Genomic DNA, 23188 nt, shown 5'->3' with positions numbered 1-23188 from the left:
ACACACACACCAATCTCAACAGCAAAAAGATAAACAACCCCGTTAAAAAATAGTCAAAAGACTTGAATAGACATCTCTTCAAAAAAGATACACATATGGCCAATAAGCATTTGAAAAGATGTTCAGGGGCACCTGGGGGGCTCTGTCTGTTAAGCGTCTGACTTTGGCTCAGGTCACAATCTTGCAGTCTGTGAGTTCGAGCCTCACATAGGGCTCTGTGCTGACAGCTCGGAGCCTGGAGCCTGCTTCAAATTCTGTGTCTTCCTCTCTCTTTGCTCCTCTCCCACTCACACTCTGTCTCTCTATCTGTCTCTCTCGAAAATAAATAAACATGTTTTAAATTTTTTTAAAAATGAAAAGATGTTGAACATCATTAGCCATTAACAAATAACTAATGAAATACAAATCAAAAGCATTTCATTCCCTTTAAGGTGGCTCTGATAATAATTAAAAAAAAAACTAGGGAAGTATAGCAAAGATGTAGAGAAATTAGAATTCTTATACATTATTGATAGGAATGTGAAGTAGGATAGCACTGTGAAAATCTGTTTGGCAGTTCCACCAAATGTTCCACATGGAGTTTCCGTATGACCTAGCAGTTCTCCTCTTCAGTGTATACCCCTGAGAATTAAAATATGTATTTGCACAAAATCATGTATGCTTAAATGTTTGTTCATAGTGGCATTCTTCATAATAACTGAAACATGGAAACAACTCAAATGTACATGAGATGATGACTGGATAAACAAAATGTGGTATATCCATAAAATGGAATATTTTTTAGTTATAAAAAGGAATAAAGTACAGACACATACTGTAGCATATGTGAACCTTGAAGTAAAAGAAGCCAAACAAAGACAACAAATTATATAATTCCATTTTTATGGAATGTCCAGAATATGGAGGTTGTTTTTGGGGTGATGAAAATATTTTGGAATTATGTAGGGTGATGGTTGCCCAGCAATGTGAATACATTTTAAAAACCCACTGATTTGTATAGTTTAAAATGGTCAAAATAGAATCTATGTTATGTGGACTTTTTAATAATATAAAAACAATACAGTCACACAAAAAACCTCACAGAACTTACAACATAAACAAAATTGCACACTCTAAATGAAAGTATAATTCACAAAATATAGACATGATTCACTTGATGGGGATCTAAGAATTAATTTTCTGGCAGGATGCCTCAAAAGCTCATTTGTAAATTAGTATTTTTGGAACTGGGAATTATTTTATGTTACAAACATCACTGAATCTTGGGGAAATGAAAGGAGGATGATATTCAAATGCTAGGACCATACCCTCTTCCCTAATGGAAAATTAAACAGCTTCTGCTTATTTCCCACATTTCAGTTTCAGCCTTGTTTTATCACTATTAATCAAACTTGATTGAATGTTTAGATGGCTTATCGGTATTAGTGGTTAGTTTTCTCTAAGTTAAGTATATTGTAAGTCTTAGATTGCCTTATCAAAATTATATTTTGATAACTATGAGAGCATTGTGTTAGTAGATTGATTGCATATATTTATATTCTACTTATTTATATTTTTCTAATATTTATTTTCTTTCATGACATTATTTCCATATTAACTCAGGATTCTTTTGTCACAATCTTAGTATGATGAACATCCTAAAATATTTCAAAATATTTCAAAATTGAAAAAGCAATTCAAAATTATTTTGGTAACATATCTAAACCTTTTTAAAAAATGTTTATTTATTTATTTTGAGAGAGACAGAGAGTAAGCTGGGGAGTGGAAGAGAGAGAGGGAAAGAAAGAATCCCAAGCAGACTCCGCACTGTCAGTATGGAGCCCAACCCAACATGGGCTCCATCTCATAAACCTTGAGGTCATGGCCTCAGCTGAAACCAAGAGTCAGATGTTTAACTGATTGAGCCCCCCCAGGTGCACTTAAACTTTTTTTTTAAGTTTATTTATTCTGAGAGAAAGAGAGAAAGAGAACCAGTGAGGGAGGGGCAGAGAGAGAGAGGGAGGAAGAAGATCTGAAGTAGTCTCTGTGCTGACAGCAGAGAGCCTGATGAGGGGCTCAAACTCATGGACTGTGAGAGCATGACCTGAGCCAAAGTCGGACACTAAACCAACTGAGCCACCCAGGTGCCCCTAAACTTTTTTCGTGTGTTTTTTAAATTTGGAGCTATAAGTAGCTTTTCATTGAATGCTTCCTTAATGGGGCAGCATCCCTTCTGGCAAGTAGAGAGATACTTCTTCAACTTTGTTTCTTAATTTTTTTTTCCTAAACTTTGTTTCTTAATTGAATTAAGCTTTAGTTTGTTCTTTGTGTATATTTAGAAAATTCCTTGTAAAACCATCTGCAAAATACTACAATGTGTACCTTGCCTCTGACTGGATTCACCATTGAGGCTTAACTACACATTTCATTGTGTTTATTTGTCCAGCAGGGTTATTCTTTGCTAATGGAGTAAAATATGTAAAATGTACTGTGTTAATTGTAAAGTTCAATAAAAAATGCCAATGTTTACTTTTTTTCTTTTTTAAATGTTTATTTATTTATTTTGAGAGAGAGAGACAGAGTGAGTGTGTGCACAAATGGGGGAGGGGAAGAAAGAGAGGGAGAGAGAGAATCCCAAGCAGGCCCTAAGCTCAGCACGGAACTTGATCTCATGACCTTGAGATCATGACCTGAACCAAAATCAAAAGTTGGAGGCTTAACCGACTGAGCCACCCAGGCACCCCCTATATTTTCTTTTTAAACTAAGCTTATTTCATGCATTTAGATGTTATGTTATCAAAATAAAGAGAAGAGATGCTACTTTTTTATATGTTTGCTCATTAATTTATGTAGTACATAGGTAATGGCCTTATTCTTGGGCAATACACTTGGAAAACATAGTATTTCTGCCCCTTTCTTTTTTGTGTGTGATTGCTTTTTTCAACCAAATAGCCTTTCGAAAATGATAAAGAACGTTTTACATGTTCATTTTAAAACTGAGTGTCTGTTGGTGATTATATTTTAATGGGTCTTTGTTTCTGAACTGGGTTATTTAACCACAATAGGCATCTACAAACAATTTGTGTGTTCTCTATTTCTTTATAGATTCCACAAAGAAATTAAAGGATGTTCTTGAAGAATTCCATGGTAATGGTGTGCTTGCAAAGTATAATCCTGAAGGGGTAAAACTTCTTTTTCATTTATATCAGTTTCATATATGTGATTGGAGAAGGGGTTTCTTAATGAAGAGTCCTTGGAAATATATGTACCATGTACCATACCATAAATGAAATAAAATTCATAATGAAATGCTATTTTGGAAAATACATAAAATAGTGTACTACTTTTTCCATTCAAAAAACGTTTGCCGATGAAAATAACATTTCTATATTGGGTGCTTGAAAGAGTATAGGTCACCTCTAATATGGTCTTAGGTTCTTTCCCTAGATGCTAAAGATACTGCAATTCTGAATTGGCTTGCTCAGGTAGGATCGGGTCAGGATTAGATAGAAGGGAAGACAAAGTGTGCTTGCCGCTCACTCTGTGACCTACACGTTTTAACCCCAGATCAAAATTCGTTGGGGACAGGAGAGTTACTCCTTTCAGAGAATGATTCCCTTGACTACAGAAAGATCTGTAATTGTAAAAGCCACTTTGGGTAAAAAAGAGGAATTTCTTCACCCTATCTTGTTTTAACCTACTACCAGTAAGCTGACAAGTCCCTGAAATTCCTTCCTTGTAAAAACTTCATGTCCCGTCGATTGCTTTTGGACACCTTGCTTGGATGAATGTCTTTCCTTTCCTAATTACTTGTTAAATAACCTTCCTTTTAATGCTACCTGAGTGATGCTACGTTTAAATGTTTGAGCACCTTTGCTGTGAGTTCTTTGGCAGTTTCTCTGAATGATAGTTGTGTTGTATGGGAGATAAAACAAATTACCCTTTGGAAAAGGCCCTTTCCCCTGGATGAATTATTTAGCCAGCTAGATAGATTTGTTTGCTGATTTAACTGCGATTTGTTTTTTGTTATCATTGTCATTACAGTTTTGAATGTTTATAAGAGCACGGTTCCTAGTTTTCCTTCAATATTACTTTTCTTAGGGATTTATAGAATTTGCGTTTTATCAAAACCAAATCTATATATTCTAACCTTAATTCATATTGTTTTATAATTTCCTTTCAGTATTTCCAATAGCTTTTTTTCATGTCATATTTTCTTATTTTGTCTATATTCTGATACATTACTGCAGCTTGTAAAGGTCTTTAATCTAAGATTTGTTTTCTTTTTCAAGTAAGTTAATATTTACAGCCTACCAATGATGGAGAAAATAAGGCAGTTTAAAGCCATTCCCATTTTCCTGTCCGAGGAACAAAAGCAGATATCCAGCGTACATTTCCCTCAGATTTTATTTTCCTGGATGCTATAGTATGAGAAAGAAAATGTTGGCAGAAAAGTTTGTAGAACTGAAAATCTCAAAGACCATAAAAACAGAGTGGGAAAGCTAAGAGGACAACTGTACAGAATTGCTGTAAGGCCCAAAAGTGTCATTAATATTTACATTTCTGACCATGCTTGAAAATGTACATGCTATCTAATCTACATACATAGATAAAACTAGGTTTGTTTTTCTCCCTAAAGATAGCTGGTAGCTATAAATTAAGTTGGAATGTAATTTTGTTTGCAAAATAGCCTTTTTGCTTCAATGATTTCTTATTTAAAAGACTCTCAAGACTTAGTCTTACTATTATATTTTTCATGAGGATTATCAGTCACTGTATACTGGATTTATCGAGGTAATTACTAGATTCATTCTTAGACACCCCTATGATGTCAGCCTATTCAGTAATGTAATAATTCTCCATAAACGTGCAGATCTGCTCTTGAAATGCATTATTAAAATAATGAATTGTTGAAAAACAAAAAGTTAGATCTCATTATGACCCCAAAGTAATTCTAATTTAAAAGCAAAACTACTCCTAATCTAACATTGATAGGTCTTTTCCCTTCAGGAAAAAAAATAAATAAAGTTTATATGACTCTTAAACACTAGTATGTATTTTACAAAAGTCAATAGGAGGTAATTAGGAATATTTAATGTTGAAAAAGAAATCTTTAAAGCCTTGAGGTTCTCTTCAGAACATGACTTCATCCAGTTTCTGAAAGGTTACTATAACAGTATGCAGAATTCACATGGGAAGTTATCACTCTCTATTGACTGGACAGGTTAATCCTAAAGTTCTTTGCCACAGATGACTACTTAATTGATGTCCCCTTATACAAGAAAATTTAGAAAAAATATTTAATCTACACTACTTTTAGAATAAATAATAAATCCTTTGTTTTCTAAAATGAACATTGCTTATGTCATCCATATAAAAGATATTTGCAAAGAAACAAAGAAAGAACAGCCTAAATACCTCTTACTTGCTTCTCCTCTTTTAAAGCTGCTTATATGGTAGGTGCACTGTATTTCTTATCACTCTTTTAATTACTGAGTTCTAAATCTTTGTATAAAGGCTTAATATAATGAATATGTGACCTGTTTAAGTGTATTTTAATGGAGAAGAAATACTAATTGCAATATATGGATGAATCTAATGGAGAATAAATACTAACTGCAATATACAGATGGATCAATTATTTTTAATTTGTGTCTTTTAAAGGTCATGTAACAATCACTCTTTGAAAAAAATAAATAACCAAATCAAAAAAATATATTATTCTAAACAATGGCACTAAAGATTCCCTAAGAACAAAAATTTTAAAAAGGTCTTAAGTTTCCCAAACAGATAAGATTATCAAGTTTTTAGATAAAGTCATTATAAGAAAACTAAAATTACTTTCTCAAGATTCACAAGCTAGTTTCATGATAAGAGCCATAATTAAAACCTAATTATCTGGAATCCCAGATTAAGATTAATGCCCTTTCTTCTTCACTTTGTTGACTGGCCATAAAATGAGAAGGAAGGTTTTGGGAGATGAGAATAAGGGGAAAAGAAAGGTATGTCACGTACATTGAATGGCATTTCTTATGTAATGAGTATGGCATATTCCCATGCATGTAATTACTACTAACTCATACCTAACAAGGTAAGAGATTCTTATTAGTCTCCAACTAATCTTACATGAATGATATAATGTTAAGAGTATGATTACAGCTAGTTTTTAGTAGCCATCCAATCTCAGTGAGAAGACTCACAGTGAATATAGTCAGCATATCTCAGATATAGATGATTCATGAAAGTAACGGAATTTGATAATATGAGAAAGAACCAGTTTGGCATTGCATTTTATATATATGTAAAATATACATAGAATATTATAGTATAAGTAATTGTGTGTGTGTGTGTGTGTGTGTGTGTGTGTATGTGTGTATCTTTTTCCCTCCTGGATTTCAAATTCAATTCTATATTGTTCCATTGATGTTTAAAAACATGGGAAAAAATAAGTAGTACTGTATGTATGAGAAGATATTTTTCTTTAAAGGCATTGCAATGGGCTAGTTAAACATGTTGTTCCAAAAGATGGAAACATTAGGAGTGAAAAATAAGTATTCATAATCTAATATATATTTATAATGCTGTTATATTTTCATAATTTTCTCTGGAAGGTTTTAAAAATCTTATATGTGTTGTTCATTATATTTATCTCCTATCAGTTAGAACTATTTGCTTATTACACTCAAAGATTGACCTAGTAAGTGATTCTCAAATTTTAGCTTGTATCAGAATCACTTGTGGGTCTTCTTAAAACACAGGTTTCTGTGTGTTCCCCTACCCTCTCAGTTTCTGTGTTTCTGGGGTAAGGCTCAAAAATGTATATTCCTATCAGTTTCACAGTTTATGATAATGATGCTGTTTCAGGACCACATTTTGAGACCCATGGATCTAGGGTATGTTTTAAAATCAATCTGTAAAATTGACCTTTTAGTTTGTCAGCAATATGAGATAATGAGTATAAATTACCTTACATTAACACATGTATTCTTTCTTTCCTTGCATGCACAGAAACAAGACATTCTTAACCAAGTAAGACATTTTCTTTTCTATTGAAATCTGTCTTTTCTTTTTTTATTCTGATGTGAGCTATGAATTTCTCATCCATATCACTGACCTGTACTTCTGTACCATTAAGATTCATATAATATGCAAGTCTATCCATAATACTTAGTAGGTTATAATTGACTGACACTTGTTCACATCAAAGTCTCAAACGGAGGAGCAAATGTCTTAATGGATTCAAAGAGGGTCTAGAGGGTGGGCTTTAGTTTTATAGGCTCTTGAATTTAATTTTCTAATTTCACCAAAACATGGATCAGACTCCAATAAAATAATTCATTTAATGAAAGTCTTAATTTATTCTTTTACAATGGGAGGTTTATAATTGCATTTAAATGCAATTGATAGGGATTTCATTGTGGGGGGGGCATCTACAGTGCTATTAGAATCTGTGAGAAAAATATAACTGAAAAGCTGTTGATCTTTGCCTTCCTGGGAAAAAAGAGTAAACCATCTGTTGTTTCAGTCACTCTCTCCTAGCAAAGCCTATTTTGTAAAGGAAGTTTGGGGTCCATAGTTCAGCTGGGTGCCTAGAATTACAACCCATTTTGGGAATCTCTAAATGGATTTTTCTATCATACTAGGAATATATCATACCAAAATGCATGAGATATTTAAAACCATAATATTGTCTCCCTTGAAAGTAATGGGTATGTATTAGCAGCTTTTTATTCACACGTTTCCCTATGGTCTCAATGACAGCAAACACTGTGATCTCATCCCCGACATATCACAGTGCAATTGGTTACATCAGAATGATCTTGATCGACTAGATACAGGTCCTCCATATTACAGTCTCCTAGGATGAGGTAGGACTGAAATGGCAACTTATTGACTGTGATGACTTTCACCAGTCTCTTTCAGAGGATAACACTTCCCTGATATTATCCCTGACCTCTATGGAAACCTACCAACCACCACCCCACCCAAGACGGACTAGATGGACTTTATGGTTTTAGGGGACAACTCTTCAGAGTAAATGGCTGCTTTTATATAGCATGCTTTAGCTATGAAAGGACATTTACTGAACACGTTGTTCAACAAACACACCTTTCTGCACAATCGGCATCCCTACCAGGGACTGTCTGAAAACTGGTGTCAAAGTTAGCCCTGCCCTTTTTAGGGTCAGTGGGATGAGTTTCTTCCTTTTCCTTGCTCAGTCTTTGTCCCATATGGAAATGTTTAGTAGGCAAGCGATTTCAGTTGCAGAATAGAAAGAATAGGTATAGCTGAGGTTAGCCAAAGGAAAAAAACACAGCATGCATATTTATTGCTCTATATGGGTTCTTGGTGTATCAGTGCCTATGAGTGTAGGATTTGCTCTTTACATTTCCTGTTAGTAGATGATCCTTGGCGCAAGGCTGAGTTGTATTTCATAGTCCCCTAAGCTTCCCTTATCTTTTGCTTGGTACTCTGTACTGTGGATTCTACTAATATAGAAGGTTACCCTTTACATTTAGATTAATGAGTTGCTTCATTCCTTTAATAAGAAACCTGGGAATTCATAACTTACATTTGGTAGTGCTGCTGCCTAATATAATATTTTAAGTGTCTTTAACAAGGATATTGACACTGATAGAATTGTTAGCAATGATATAAACACCCTTTTATTGTAAGCTATAATTGTCCTTCCAGAACCGAATTCAACCTTTGCCATTAAAGAAAGCATCTGGAAAGTATAACAGAGAAAATGTGGTCTTAGGAGTTCAACTGAACTGAGTTCAAATCCCACATCTGCCACATATTAGCAGTTCGTGTACAAATGATTAGCCTCCATTTGTTCAGCTGTCAAACAAGAGGAATACTGGCCTTACTGAGTTGTTAAAAGGGTTAAATTCTAAAGTGTGTATAAAATACTTAGCTCTGTGCCTGACGTGTAGGTATTCCAGTGATGTTTAAAGACAGTGGCTGTTAGTCACACTTTAGCAACCAGCATGATTTCATACAAAATTTCTAGAATATATGTGAAAAAAGGTGGGAATATATGAGATACACCATCAGCCTATCCTATCACCTTTATTTTCTTAGAGCCTCACTTTTCTCAACTATAAAGTGAGAAAATATAACTCTGATGTCTTTTCCAACTCTAAATTGATTTCCTTCTACCATGAGGTACGAGTGGAGGACACAAGATGTGATTTGTTTCCCTGCCAAGCCTGGCCACCATCCAGAATGCTGTCCTGCTCCTAGAGTTATTGTGTCTGTTGTATCTGTTCTGCCTCCCACAACTGCATAAATGCCAGGGCAGTTAGCAAGGAATGGAAGGAACATGTCAACCAGTATTTCTGCTTCTCTTCCCTACTCCTGTCAACACAAAGGCAGCCATTTTCCTCTTATCATGCTACAACCAGAGAACAGTTTTGAAAATTTACCACCAAACTGAATAATAAAATGCCTTTGATAATTCTGTATTATTAACATCATATTCACTATGTGTTAATTATTGTTGAAATATTTGGTAACTTTCTTTTCATGATGGGGCTTGGCTTTTACACCTTGATACTCTGAGAATTGCTCTGCCCTACAAGGGAGCCATGTAAAAGTTTGAGAAGGTACTTACATAGATACTTATGAGTTTAATTAGTTACATTTTATCATAATTAAACACATAAATTTGAATAGCTTCTTACAGGTTTCTCATAAATGCACTGAGGATCCAATCTCGATATTGTAAAAAAAAATAGTATCTTGTATCTATCACAACATTTAGAATTTGTGAATGGACCATTTGCAGTACCATATCCTAAATTGAAACTTCAATGATCTATTTCAAGTGGTGAGTTGATACCTGTCACAGTTGATGTATTTCTCCCCTAATTTTCTATAATAGACATATGAGAATGTATTTTCTACTATTCTAGTCTGCCCTCACTCTTCTGCTTTCCTGCCCCTCCTCACTGGATTTTATATAAATTCCTTTAAAACAGGAACAATTTAATACCTCAGGACATTTGCACTACCTGTTTTGCCTATCTGATGTTCTCTCTCCAAATATGTGCAAAGCTATCTCCCTCATCTCCTTTAAATCTGTATTCAAAGAACAGATTCTCATTTCTTCATCATAAGATTTCAAACTACATGTGCCCCTCCCAAATACATAACGATTTTCCTTCTTCATTTTCCTACAACACTTAACACTGTCAAACATTGTACATTTAACATATTTATTTCTCTATTTTCTTATATCCTTTGTTAGAAGATTAGCCTCTAGTGGAAGGATTTTCGCATGTTGCAGTAGCATCTTCACCCAAACACCTGGGGCGGAGCCTCATATAAAGTGGGTGCACAGTGAACATTTGCTGAATATGAGAAAATCTCCATCCTGAAACCACCAGAATACATTAATGATAGAGCCATGACATTTATTTTCATTCACTCTGAATCTACTTGGATGAACACTAGTGTTATTTCTTTAGAATTAACTAGGACTTAAAAACAAAGGACCCAGATGGTCAGATATAATAATGAAAGGCATATAGAAATGTGTTTTGAATTCATGCCAACTTGGCAACAATATCTCAGCAGCTCCCTCAGTCTGAATTCTTTGCAGATTCTCTATGTTATCTCCCTAAATAGTCTGTGGCTGCTCCTTAAGAAAAAAAAAAATGAAAAAGCAGTTCTCAAAATTTTCAACATCGTGTGGTCTGTGTATCTCCGAGCTTATAGCCAATTTGATTTTTGAACACTCATTCAGTTAAGTCCAACCCAACTTTTTTTTTATTAGTGTTTCCATTGATGTGCATATAAGTGATCTCATTCTATTTAAAGGTCACAATCTTCAAAAACCAATTCTAATGCTGCTACATGACAGCAGTAGAAAATAAAATACTTAAATTTGGCAATGTTCTACTGAATCACGAAATAAGGAAAATGTATATATTGAGAACAGTATGCACTTACAGATATTTTAGACAACATAGAATTTAAAAGATATTTGGAAATCTTTTACTAACAAGAAAATAAGGAGACAAGGGTAACCAGAAAAGGCATTGCAGAATAATTAGCTCTATGAATTGGAAAACTGAAACAGCTCAATTTTGGCTTTAAAGAAGTTTGAGTTTTATAACACTGTAAATTGTATGTAATGACCGAAATGTAAGGGAGGGGAAATTTGCTTCCACCAACACCGTAAAGAAGTTTGAAAGAAAAGTTTACATCAACAGTAAAACTTAAGTAATAAATGGGATGATGTCATCTCGTAGAAAACTTTCAAAACTGAGGAATTTATGATGATTCCAATAATAGACTTTTATTTTTTTAAAAGAAGATATTTGTTTATAAATGCTCACATTTTATTTTATTTTTTTTAAAAAAATTAATGTTTATTTCTGAGACAGAGAGAGACAGAGCATGAGTGGGGGAGGGGCAGAGAGAGAGAGGGAGACACAGAATCGGAAGCAGGCTCCAGGCTCTGAGCTGTCAGCACAGAGCCCTACGCGGGGCTTGAACTCACGAACCGTGGAGATCATGACCTGAGCCGAAGTCGGTCGCTCAACCGACTGAGCCACCCAGGCGCCCCTAAATGCTCACATTTTAAAAGCAGTGATTTGTCAATGTTGCCTGATTCTGAACAATTATAGCAAAAGAGCTGAAACACAGAAACTGCAGGTTTGATTCGGGAAGATGTAGTGACTTTCCTGGTTTTCTGGACTAACAAAGAGGAGGGCAAATTAAGATAATAAAAAATCCATTAAACCTCAAACCAGCACTTCCTTCTATTATTTTATTATTTCATTTATTTTACATGCCACGTGCCCAAGGGCATCTTAAGTGCTTTATGCTGATTTATTATTACATTTAGATGACAATCCTAAATGGTTGATCTTATATATATATATATCACTTTATATGAAAAAAATTAAGGTTTAGAGCTGTCAGAATAAAACCAAGGTGCTTTTTGCTTACTGAGCACAGCAGAGCTGCAGCATTTAATTTTAGAATGTTTCCTGAGGACCAAGAAAGATGTACCAAGGAAGGATGCTATTCGTTTTGATTATTTTTATGTATTTCATTATTAAATTACAGGCGCTAATTTCAAAGAGAGTCTACTTGGGTTATGTAAGGCTTTATAAAATACACCCACTTGAGATGTGGCAGATTTTTTCTTTAAACAAGCATATAGAGGCGCCTGAGTGGCTCAGTCAGTTAAGCGTCAAATGTCGGCTCAGGTCATGATCTTACAGTTTGTGGGTTCCAGCTCCGCATTGGGCTTTGTGCTGACAGCTCAGAGCCTGGAGCCTGCTTCAGATTCTGTGTCTCCCTCTCTCTCTGCCCCTCCCCTACTCATGTCCTGTCTCTCTCTCTCTCAAAAATAAACATTAAAAGATAATTTAAAAAAATAATAAATAAATAAAAGAGCAGATAAATTCCTTGCCCCAGAACCCTCAAATAGCAAGTAGAGATATTGGAATATGACACAAAATTATTTTATTCTGAAGTTCTTCTTTCGTTTTTCTTGGTTGGTTGGTTGTTACTGTTTTCCTCTGTTATCATGTTAAACTCTTGCCTTGCAATAGTTAGGTTTTAAAATGTATTCATGTTCCAAAAGAAGATCCAGAGAATAAATGTCAATGATTCTAGTCCTTTGTTCATGTTTTGTTACTAGCTTTCTAAAACAAATATCCAAAAAGGATATTAAAATGCATACAAAAACATTTAAGGTAATGTGGTTTTGAGGCTTATTCTTCAAAGACTATTTGAAATTGCTAATAGATCAAAAAGTAGGTATTATGTTATTCTTATCTAGAGATGGAAAAACTGAGGCATTGAGAGATTAGTAAATTGCCCACCTTGGCACAGCTAGAAAGTGTTGAATCTGAGAGCAGATCCAAGTAGTCTCACTTTAAAACTATGCTGTTGTCTTCTGTTATATTGGCAAACACAATGCTGACTACTTAAGGCTTAGGACACAGAAGCAAGAGTGAATATAAATAACCATGCTCCTGGCCACAGTGCCTATGAATATGTTATTTTTTTTTTTACACAAAGTTCCTATATTTTTGTAATAAAATTAACTCCTAATGTCCCATGGGGCTTCACACATTTGAGGATTGTCTATCGATACTGCTCACTCATCCAGTTGAATGTGGATTGAATCTCTGACAATAGGCCATGCCTAAGGAACCCTGTTAGTAACAGTAGGTGTCTCTGCTCAAGAAAACTAATTTTGATACAGTGGCCTGGCTGTTAGCCTTATCAGTGTATTTGGAAACTTTGGTTTCGTTCATGGTAGCAAACTGCTTTTTGGAAGTAACGCTACCTGAGACTATTCTTTATATTTTTATATTATTCATGGATTTTCATTACGTGGTTCACTTCCTAGTAGAATGTGTAATATTTTGCAGTGGTGGTGATCTATTAAATATAGAAGAAAGTGAAGTCTTCTTTTTTTATTAAAAAAATTTATTAAATGTTTATTTATTTTTGAGAGACAGAGAGACAGAGCATGAATGGGGGAGGGGCAGAGAGAGAGGAGGACACAGAATCCGAAGCAGGCTCCAGGCTCTGAGCTGTCATGCTCTGAGCTGATGTCAGACGCTTAACCGACTGAGCCATCCAGGTACCCCATGGAGGAAAGTGAAGTCTTTTTACTACCTCCAGTGTAAATGTCTGAAGTGCTCTTTATGAATAAGCACAGGAAGATTAAACTAACTAAAAATATCAGATTAAGGTGTATGCAGAGTTTTGCAACCATTAATAAACAACATGACATTTTTGTTTTGTTTCTATTGGCTTGAAATTATATTAGATACAGAAACATACTTAGTACATATTCTTAATTGGCACATGATCTAATCTTTAAAAATGCCCTTTCTGTAATGATATCCCTGTATGTCATATTCCATTTTAGGTTTATTCAAAATAATGTTACAATAAAATTGGTCATTCTGTACCATCTTATCCCAATATAATTACACAGAACAAATACTTTTTCTATCCAAAATGGTAGTTTAAGGAATTCATTTATTCTCATCTGCCAGAAGTTTGACCAAAATTAAGAGCATTTATCAGCCAAATTTAATTTTTACCCTATTTTTAGTTTCATCTCAATTACATTGAACTGGATAAGAAAAAATAGTGCCCTTCAAGGGCTTCTTCTGAGGACCATCGACCTTGCACTCTCTTGATCTGGACAGATGTGGCTTAATTCCAGCTACTTCTCAGTAGGTCTCTTAGTCCCTTCAAATCAACTACTGGCCTCTTCCATGTGGTCTACATTCATTTCCCAGGATATATTTGTGCCTTATTGTCCCTCCAGTCATGAGGGCATTGGCCAAACCCAATATAGTGCCATTGACTTGCCTTTGCCCTAAAGCACCTGCACTCTTGTCCTCAGTTTTCAGACAAGAGTAAGATCCTGCCTGGATCTGTCCAGTCCACTGTCCTCATCTGTGTGGAGAAAGCAAGCTATCCAGGTGGCTCCTGGGAAATCCTCTCCTTAACTCAAGGATAGAAGGTGGTTCCCACCACTATTTCCCCAAGTCGACATGGAGACTGTCAATGTATCAATGGTTCTCTCCTAAGAAATAACTGTGTTTTTGTTTTGTTTTGTTTTTTTCTTATAGACCTGCAGTGAGTATAGTTGGGCAAAGTTCTTGAAATAGGTTTCTTTGAAAGTTTGCATAGGAACTTGTAGAATTTCACTTTGGAATTTCATATCACTTGATTTTTTGGTGCTAGGGTGAAATTTATAATTAACCCCTTTTTCCATTTGTCAAAAGCAAGACTCACCATTAGAGGCAGGGAAATGAGACAAGAGAAATTCCTTTATTTCACAGTATTCATGCTGTGTTCATGACTGAATTGGCCTGTTCATGTCAGTTGCCTGATTTAATCATAACAGCAACTCTGCAGGATTGGGAATATTATTCCCAATTTACAGAAAAGGAAACTGAGTTTCAAAGAGGAGATTTTTTTAAGGTGATAAGATACTCTGGAAATAGAAATGTGTGACTGGAAAGCTTCAGCCTTTCCTGCTGGAATCCAGCTCACCCACCACAGGTAAGATATATACTTATCTAATCGCCACTGTTAGCCTAGGACGGCTGCAACTATTTCTCAACTAGTCCCCTTCCTTTGGTAGACATGGATATAAGAATGTTTGCGGTCATTTCTACTACTGTTGATTCTGAATATAGCACATAAAAAATCTTAACATTGGCTGTGTCTGAAAATATATGTTTCAATTTTTTTTCAGACAATAGATTTTGAAGGTTTCAAGCTATTTATGAAGACATTCCTGGAAGCAGAGCTTCCTGATGATTTCACGGCACACCTTTTCATGTCATTTAGCAACAAATTTCCTCATTCTAGTCCAATGGTAAAAAGTAAGCCAGCTCTCCTTTCAGGCGGTAAGTCTAATTATTTATTTAAGTATGTATACACAGTAGAAACCTCAAAGGGAAAATCGGTATCAAGTTCTCTATAAGAGAAGAGATTATTTGCTTAGGAAATATCTTTGTTGCAAGACTTATACTGTCATATTAAGATTGTGCAAAATATTTAAAGTATCTCTGATATAATAATAGCTAAACATTAAAGAAAATATACTTTTTCATTATCCATCACTTGTCATTCACAGTCTTAGAAGTCTGTGTTTAGGTAATAATTTTAAGAGATACTTCCATCACATATGGAAAAGTGCTCCTTTAAATGACTAGATAAATATAGATCACTTTATATATGAAAATGTAGTCACAAAGCCATCATGTGTAGGAAACATAATATTTTTATCACTTGTGGAAATTTCCAATATGCTATCAAGGAAGACAGTTTTGATTTTTCTCTTGGACACTTTTTTAAAATTTAATGTCACCATAGAGATGATTGGTTCTGTCATAATAGGTAGCTTTTCAGAGATGTCTCATGCATTAATACCTGTTGCTAATTGTGTCCAGCTCCATCCAGTCAGGAGAACAGAAGTCTCACTCTATTACTCTAGAGAGTATAGAGGAGGTGATTGGTTAAACAGTGTTGGAAGGTTGAAAAAGCAATGAGAAATACTGAGGTTATGCAGAGGCAGAACCACAGGAAGTGTGTTGGTTGGAGTAATCAAAACTCAGAAGCTTGGAGAAAGGACGTCTTGGAACTGGGACACAAGGTTCTGCGGGGAAGGTGTTGCCTGGCAGATCTCACCCTGGGACTTCTGTGAAGGGGCTACTTCCTTCTGAGTTTTATAGCTCAGGAACTCAAGAGGAACCTGCAGCTTGGCAGTCAGACATCAGAGGAGCATCTCCGAGGTCTGTGCAGGACTGAGGTGCCAGAGGTCCCTCTGCCTTTCTCAATGTGGATGTAAGCTAGTGACTAGAGCCTCTTCTGCCCAGAACCATGTGCTGTGAGGGTGAGATACCTGAGAGATCTAACAGGAAGTGAAGGTAGATGAGCAGGAACCAGCCCCTTCTCCTTTCTTTCTTGTCATGTCTCTCTAGTGCCCCCTGTTAACTTGATAGGAATCCAGCTCACAACAGAGAAATGTAGTATACAGCGGAGTTTCTCAAACTCTTTGGTCTCAGGACACTTTCAGGACCCCAAAGAGCTTGGATGATACCTTTTGTAACCACATTAAAGATGAGACATTGTGAAAGTAACCATAATCAACCCATTACGTGTTAACAAAAATAACATTTATTTTTCTGAAAAATAATTTCAAGAGCAAAACCAAAAAATTGTGAGAAGAGTGGCATTGTTTTATATCGTTGCAAATCTCTTTAACCTCTGGCTTCATATCTGCTTCTGTGTTTCTTTCGCTGTATCCTATGTTTCGCAACCTCATAAAAGATCTACTGTACAGTCATGAGAAAATTATAGTGAAAAAAGCAAATGTGATATCTCACAATTATCACTGATAATCATTTGACCTTACAGATTCCCTGAAAGGGCCCAGGGATCCCAAGGGAGCCCCTGGTCTAGCGACTTCAAGCCCTTACATCACTAAGTAGAATATCAAAATATGAGTAAAGGGATAGATGTTTAATAACCGGCACTCCAATAAATTAAAAAAAAAAAACCTGGAACATGTAATTAAGAAATAGGTGGTTGAGCCATAACTAAGACTTAGGCAGTGTGATGAAGAGTCCATGCTCCTTCCCCTTCTGTTAATGACACAATGTCTCTTCCTCAAGTGATTATATATATGTCGGTGTAAGATTTTTTTTCTTATTTTTAAATTTACATCCAAGTTAGTTAGCATATAGTGCAATAATGATTTCAGGAGTAGAATCCAATGATTCATCCCCTACATAAAACACCCACTGCTGATCGCAGCAAGTGTCCTTCTTAGTGCCCCTCGCCCATTTAGCCCATGCCCCCACCCACAACCCCTCCAGCAACCCTCAGTTTGTTCTCTGTATTTAAGAGTCTTTTATGTTTTGTCCCCCTCCCTGTTTTTATATTATTTTTGCTTCCCTTCCGTTATGTTCATCTCTTTTGTATCTTGAATTTCACATATGATTGTAGTCATATGATATTTGTCTTTCTTGACTAATTTCCCTTAGCATAATACACTCTAGTTCCATCCACTAAATGGAAATGGCAAGATTTCATTCTTTTTTATTTTTTTTTAACTTTTATTTATTTTTGAGAGACAGAGACTGAGACAGAGCACAAGCAGGGGTTGGGGGAGGGCAGAGAAAGAGACACGGAATCTGAAGGAGGCTCCAGGCTCTGAGCTGTCAGCACAGAGCCCAACACGGGACTTGAACCCACAAACTGTGAGATCATGACATGAGCCAAAGTCGGTTGCTTAACTGACTGAGCCACCCAAACTTCTCAAGATTTCATTCTTTTTGATTGCCGAGTAATATTCCGTTATGTGTGTGTGTGTGTGTGTGTGTGTGCGTGCCACATCTTCTTTACCCATTCATCAGTCGATGGACATTTGGGCTCTTTCCTTCCTTTGGCTATTGTCAATAACACTGCTGTAAACATTGGGATGCATGTGCCTCTTTGAAACAGCACACCTTTATCCCTTGGATAAACACCTAGTAGTGCAATTGCTGGGTGGTAGGGTAGTTCTATTTTGAACTTTTTGAGGAACCTCCATACTGTTTCCCAGAGTGGCTGCACCAGCTTGCATTGCCACCAGCAGTGCAAAAGAGATCCTCTTTCTCTGCTTCCTTGCCAACGTCTGTTGTTGCCTGAGTTGTTCATGTTGGCCATTCTGACAGGTGTGAGGTGGTATCTCCTTGTGGTTTTGATTTGTATTTCCCTGATGGTGAGTGATGTTGAGCATGTTTTCATGTGTCTGTCGGCCATCTGGATGTCTTCTTTGGAAAAGTGTCTTTTGCCCATTTCTTCACTGGATTATTTGTTTTTTGGGGTGTTGAGTTTGTTAAGTTCTTTATAGATTTGGATACTAAGTCTTTATCTGATGTGTTAGGTGTGGGTTTTTCTAAAAACAACTATACACCTTCCATATGATATATTTTGATCCCTTCAAACTGTATACCAAAGAGTACGTTTATTATAATCTTTAATTAACCTTAAAATATTTTAGTTACTTAAATAATTCCCTTTATATCATGAATTGGAAGGACTCCCCCCGCTTGTTTTTCTCTGAGTCTTATTTTGTGTGTTCTCACAGTGTGCTCTCAGAGCTTTCCAGTGTTTGGGGCTGAACATTTTAAAATGGGACAGTTGCTTACTTTGATCGAGAAATTAAAACTCTGTTCTCCATTTCATGCTATAAATAGGTTGTACATACCATAGACTAAATAAAATAAAAATTGTCTTTTTAATTTCAGATGAAGCAATACTGTTCTTGGGTTTTGAGAAAGAAGCAAGGGGAACATTTTTCAATCTGAGTAATTGTGTCAGACTTGGATGAAGGGGAGAGATTCTAATTAATTAGGCAGGCTTGTAACAAGTGAAAATCTCAAGCTCTCTTTTCTTCAAATAGCATGTAGTATTACACAGAAGATGCCAGATTTATAAGGAGTAGAAATCGAATCAGTTTCCAAAATGGAAAAAAAAAAGGGTAACAGCTTGTACTTCATTTGGGACAGCCACATAATCTGCACAGATCTACTTGAAAAGGAGTTGCAAGATGGGCTGTGTAACTCTCATGTAGCAAAAAAATAAAACTGGAATTCCTTTTCAAAACTTGGTCTCCACATTTTAAAACATAAGTGCATGGTGTCCTTCATAGCACTGTTTTTAATGCCATATTCTTTGAAACTTACCGCTGACAGTGAAAAATAAATGTATGGTTATTTTTAGAACCCTACTTTGCAATAATCTGTTATGTACACAAGATGTATTTGTGGCTGAAAAATCACAAATTAATATTGAATACAAGAGAGCTATAATCTGTTTTGTTTATCGCTTCTTAGAGTTCACCATATTGCATTACTACAATATCAACAGGAATATGATCACTATTCTTGACTCTGTATATAAACTAAACAACAATGGTTTCTCAATAAAAAGCAAGACTAAATTGGGAAAAATGTTAATGTTAATGAACAATATTCAAGTATCGGAGATATGGTGAATGTAAAACATTTAGTTTTTATAGAATAAAAATGTTTAAATGAGTATAAAGAGGCATAAAGGTGTGTGTGTGTGTGTGTGTGTGTGTGTGTGTGTGTGTGTGTGTAGTTACTTTTTGTTGAACTTATAGTAGCTACTGATCCATCTGGTATTTTGTGTAGTGAATGATTTTTGGGGGGGTGTATATTTTGTTGCAGTATAAGTGCCTTTTGTCACCTACTTAAAATGTAAGCTGATTATTTTTCCTGTTCCCAGGTTAGACTTTTAATTTTTGAAGATATTCCTAACACTATATATTTCGAGATTTCTCACTTCTTCTGCTTCACCGTAAATGTCACGTCCCTAACTCCTCACCTCTTTGCTAGCCTAAGAGACTAACTTCTGATTTTACCTTCATCACTAGAGTCTATTACCTGAGCTATTCTCATTACAGGATTGTTAAGTCATGTGGAACCTTTGCTTTTTTGCAAGTGGCTCATATACCTTCGACCATGAATCGATATTATTATCTCATATTTCAGTCCGTACAACTCAAACAATAAGAATAACCCAAGAGAAATTTTATAAATATGCAGATTGTTGCCTACAAATTCTTACCATTCAATATTAACATGGCCTTAACACCTTTACACCTTTTTAAAAAATCTGTCTTAAAAAGTACTCATTTTTGATCCTGTCTCCTAGCTCAATTAGGTTAAAATTTTCAGACATCCTTTAGCTTATTCATTTCTTTCTCCTCATTCTCAATAGGTGATTTTTTTCACATCGTACAAAATAACATAAAGTACCTCAATTATTCCCCATGCAACACAGAACTGTTTCTTCAGCTCTAAGAAAATATATATTAACTATATTCCAGATGGAACTCTTCATCTGGATATCCCATAGAAATTGAACTAAATGTGTCTGAAAGTCAAATAATTATATTCTACCCAAACCTGCTTCAATTCCTATCTCCTCTCTTGGTGAGTGGAACCCAAGTATCTATCAGTTTTCCAATCCTAAAATATTGGTCTCTTACACCCTCCACTGCTTCAGGCCTCATGTTTAATCACAAAATACTCTCTGTTGCTCACGATAACTTATTCTTTTCAAACATTCTTTGTCATTTTTATCCATCATTGTTTGTGTCTTAGGCTATCCCCTGGCATGGCTCCCAGCTGGACCCTGACTTGACATCTCCACAATGTGCTCCACACAGCAGCCTGGTTATTTTACTCTTGGGTTTCCGAGTTTCAGGCCTTCATGATCACCTTGTGAAAAGTTTTTAAATTTTTGTACAGAGAGTCCTAGTCATAGCCTTCCCCTATCTTTTGAGACACCTCCCCCTCCACAAGGTCCCCTTAATGGAACTCAGGGTCTGGGCAGTGCAGTTAAGAAGACGATGAAACCTGAGTTTGCTAGTAGTAAATACAATGTCATGTAGCTTGCGGATCTGCTTATAGTCCCAGTTCTGTGTCCTGCCCAATGCACCCCCGCTCCTTTTCATATCTAAATGTTCACTCCGGCTTATGTCTGCTGTGGTTACTCAGAACTCTCATTTCCTGCATAAGTCTTGCTCTGCCCTTAACTCACAGCAAAACCCAACTCTCTGAAGCCTCGGCTAATGTTTCATTGTAATTGAATAGCACATGCTGTGCTCCATGCTAAGAATGCAATGATCAGTAAGATGAGATACTTAGATTGTGCAACTGGAAGGCAAGCCCGGCACCCTTGTAAAGTCACACCATCTTCCTCCTGTAAGATAGCTGGTGCATCCCTGCTCCTCCCCGACTTTCACCTAGGCCAACTCTGCACAGCAGCACTGGGAATTAACTATCCTCCGCTAAATTACTGTTCTTATTGTATAGGATAGCACTTAGCAGGTAGTCATTAGTAACTTCTGCTTTTTTCTAAAAATATAGTAATTAAAAGAGAATGTAATTGATTTATTACCTGCTTCAGACACTTATACTGTATATTTCCATTGGTTCCACAATGTCTAGAATGTTGACTCCACAATACTATCTGTTATTAGCTATAGGTCAGTATAAGTGCTTTTTGTTGTTATTATTAGTTTTATAGGACAGAAAGAGAAGATTTTCCTAGCACCCTTTATATCAGACCATGTAGTGAGTTGGTCAGGTGTGCCATTTAATTCTTTATCTGTTCATTTTATTACATTAATTCATGCATTCCACCATTCTTTTCTAAACCATATTATGTCCCAGGAATTCCACCAGAAAGCTGAAGATCCTTCAGACCCAAGCAGAAAAACAGACAATTAGGTAATCAAGTATATAATGAAATAAAAGTTGGCATCTATTTATTAAGATCATCTTTTTCACCATAAATTAAAATTATCTAATTTACATAGAGGTAGTGATAGGTACCAGTTGGAGAGGATGGAAGGGAGATTCAAGAAGAGAAAACATGTACTCAAATAAAAAATATTGCCTGGGCTTCCTGGGTGGCTTAGTCGTTTAAGTGTCCAACTTCAGCTCAGGTAATGATTGCATGATTCTTGGGTTGGAGTCCCACATCATGCTCTGTGCTGACAGCTCAGAGCCTGCAGCCTGCTTCGGGGATTCTGTGTCTCCCTCTTTCTCTGCCCCTCTCCCACTCATGCTCCATCTATCTCTCTTTCTCTCTCTCTCTCTCAAAAGTAAACCTTTAAAAAATTAAATAAAAATGCCCTGTCAAAGGATAGTGTGTGAACTATATAAGACATTCAGTATTATTCCATTCATAAATATTTATCTTAAAAATTTTCTTTTATTTAAAAAAATTATTTTTATTTAGGTTTGAGAGAGGGACAGAGAGACAGAGTGAGTGGGGGAGGAACAGAGAGAGTGGGAGACACAGAATCCAAAGCAGGCTCCAGGTTCTGAGCTCTCAGTACAGAGCCTGATGCAGGGCTTGAACTCATGAACTGCGAGTTCATGACCTGAACTGAAGTTGGATGCTTAATCACCTGAGCCACCTTGGCACCCCTATTTTTAAGTTTTTAAATAAATTTTAAATACAGTATAGTCAACTTACAATACTGTAATAGTTTCAGGTGTACAATATAGTGATTCAACAGTTCCATATATTTCTCAGTGGTCATCACCACAAGTGCCCTTCTTCATCCGCATTACCTTTTTCACCCATCCATCCATCCACCTCCTCTCTGGTAACCGTCAGTTTGTTTTCTAGAGTAAAGAGTCTGTTTCTCGGTTTCTCTCTCTCTCTCTCTCTCTCTCTCTCTCTCTCTCTCTTTTTCCTTGCTGATTTGTTTTGTTTCTTACATTTCACATCAGTCTAAAATCATATGTTATTTGTCTTTCCCTGACTTGTTTTGCTTAGCATTATACTCTCTAGATCCATATATGTTGTTGAAATTGGCAAGATTTCATTCTTTATGACTGAGTGATATTTTATATCATTCACAAATATTTATTAATCACTTACAATGTGCCCCCACACTATTCAAATTTCAGTGAGCAAAATGGAACTACTTCCCTTCCCCTATAGTCATTAACATTTTAATAAATAAATAAATAAATATATATATATATAGCATGTCAGAAGGTAATGTGAGGAGCTCTCTTAGCAAACATTGATTAGATAGAAAGTACAAGTTGAAACTGAGGATGACTGGAAGTCCTGAGTTTTTCATGAAAGACTAAAACTGGGATGA

The 23188-nt window shown here is 35.8% G+C and overlaps 1 protein-coding gene across 12 annotated transcripts in view; it reads left to right on the top strand.

Annotated features, from left to right (window-relative positions):
• Positions 1-23188, top strand: part of DGKB (diacylglycerol kinase beta) — a 776793-nt gene that overhangs the window by 209760 nt on the left and 543845 nt on the right. For 7 of the 12 annotated variants that reach the window (XM_053897058.1, XM_053897059.1, XM_019443491.2 and 4 more), the window contains exons 3-5: positions 3085-3161; positions 6988-7008; positions 15236-15389. In XM_053897058.1, the coding sequence (XP_053753033.1) occupies positions 3085-3161; positions 6988-7008; positions 15236-15389 (252 nt within the window). The remainder of the gene's footprint in view (positions 1-3084; positions 3162-6987; positions 7009-15235; positions 15390-23188) is intronic. The other 5 variants (XM_019443494.2, XM_053897060.1, XM_019443495.2 and 2 more) reach the window with 3 other exon arrangements.

Source organism: Panthera pardus, unplaced genomic scaffold (genome assembly GCF_024362965.1).
Source record: "Panthera pardus isolate Hobbes unplaced genomic scaffold, ASM2436296v1 HiC_scaffold_8, whole genome shotgun sequence".
NCBI classification, from domain to species: domain Eukaryota; kingdom Metazoa; phylum Chordata; class Mammalia; order Carnivora; family Felidae; genus Panthera; species Panthera pardus.
The sequence above is the reverse complement of the archived record's forward strand: the minus strand, read 5'-3'. Positions and strand labels throughout refer to the sequence as shown.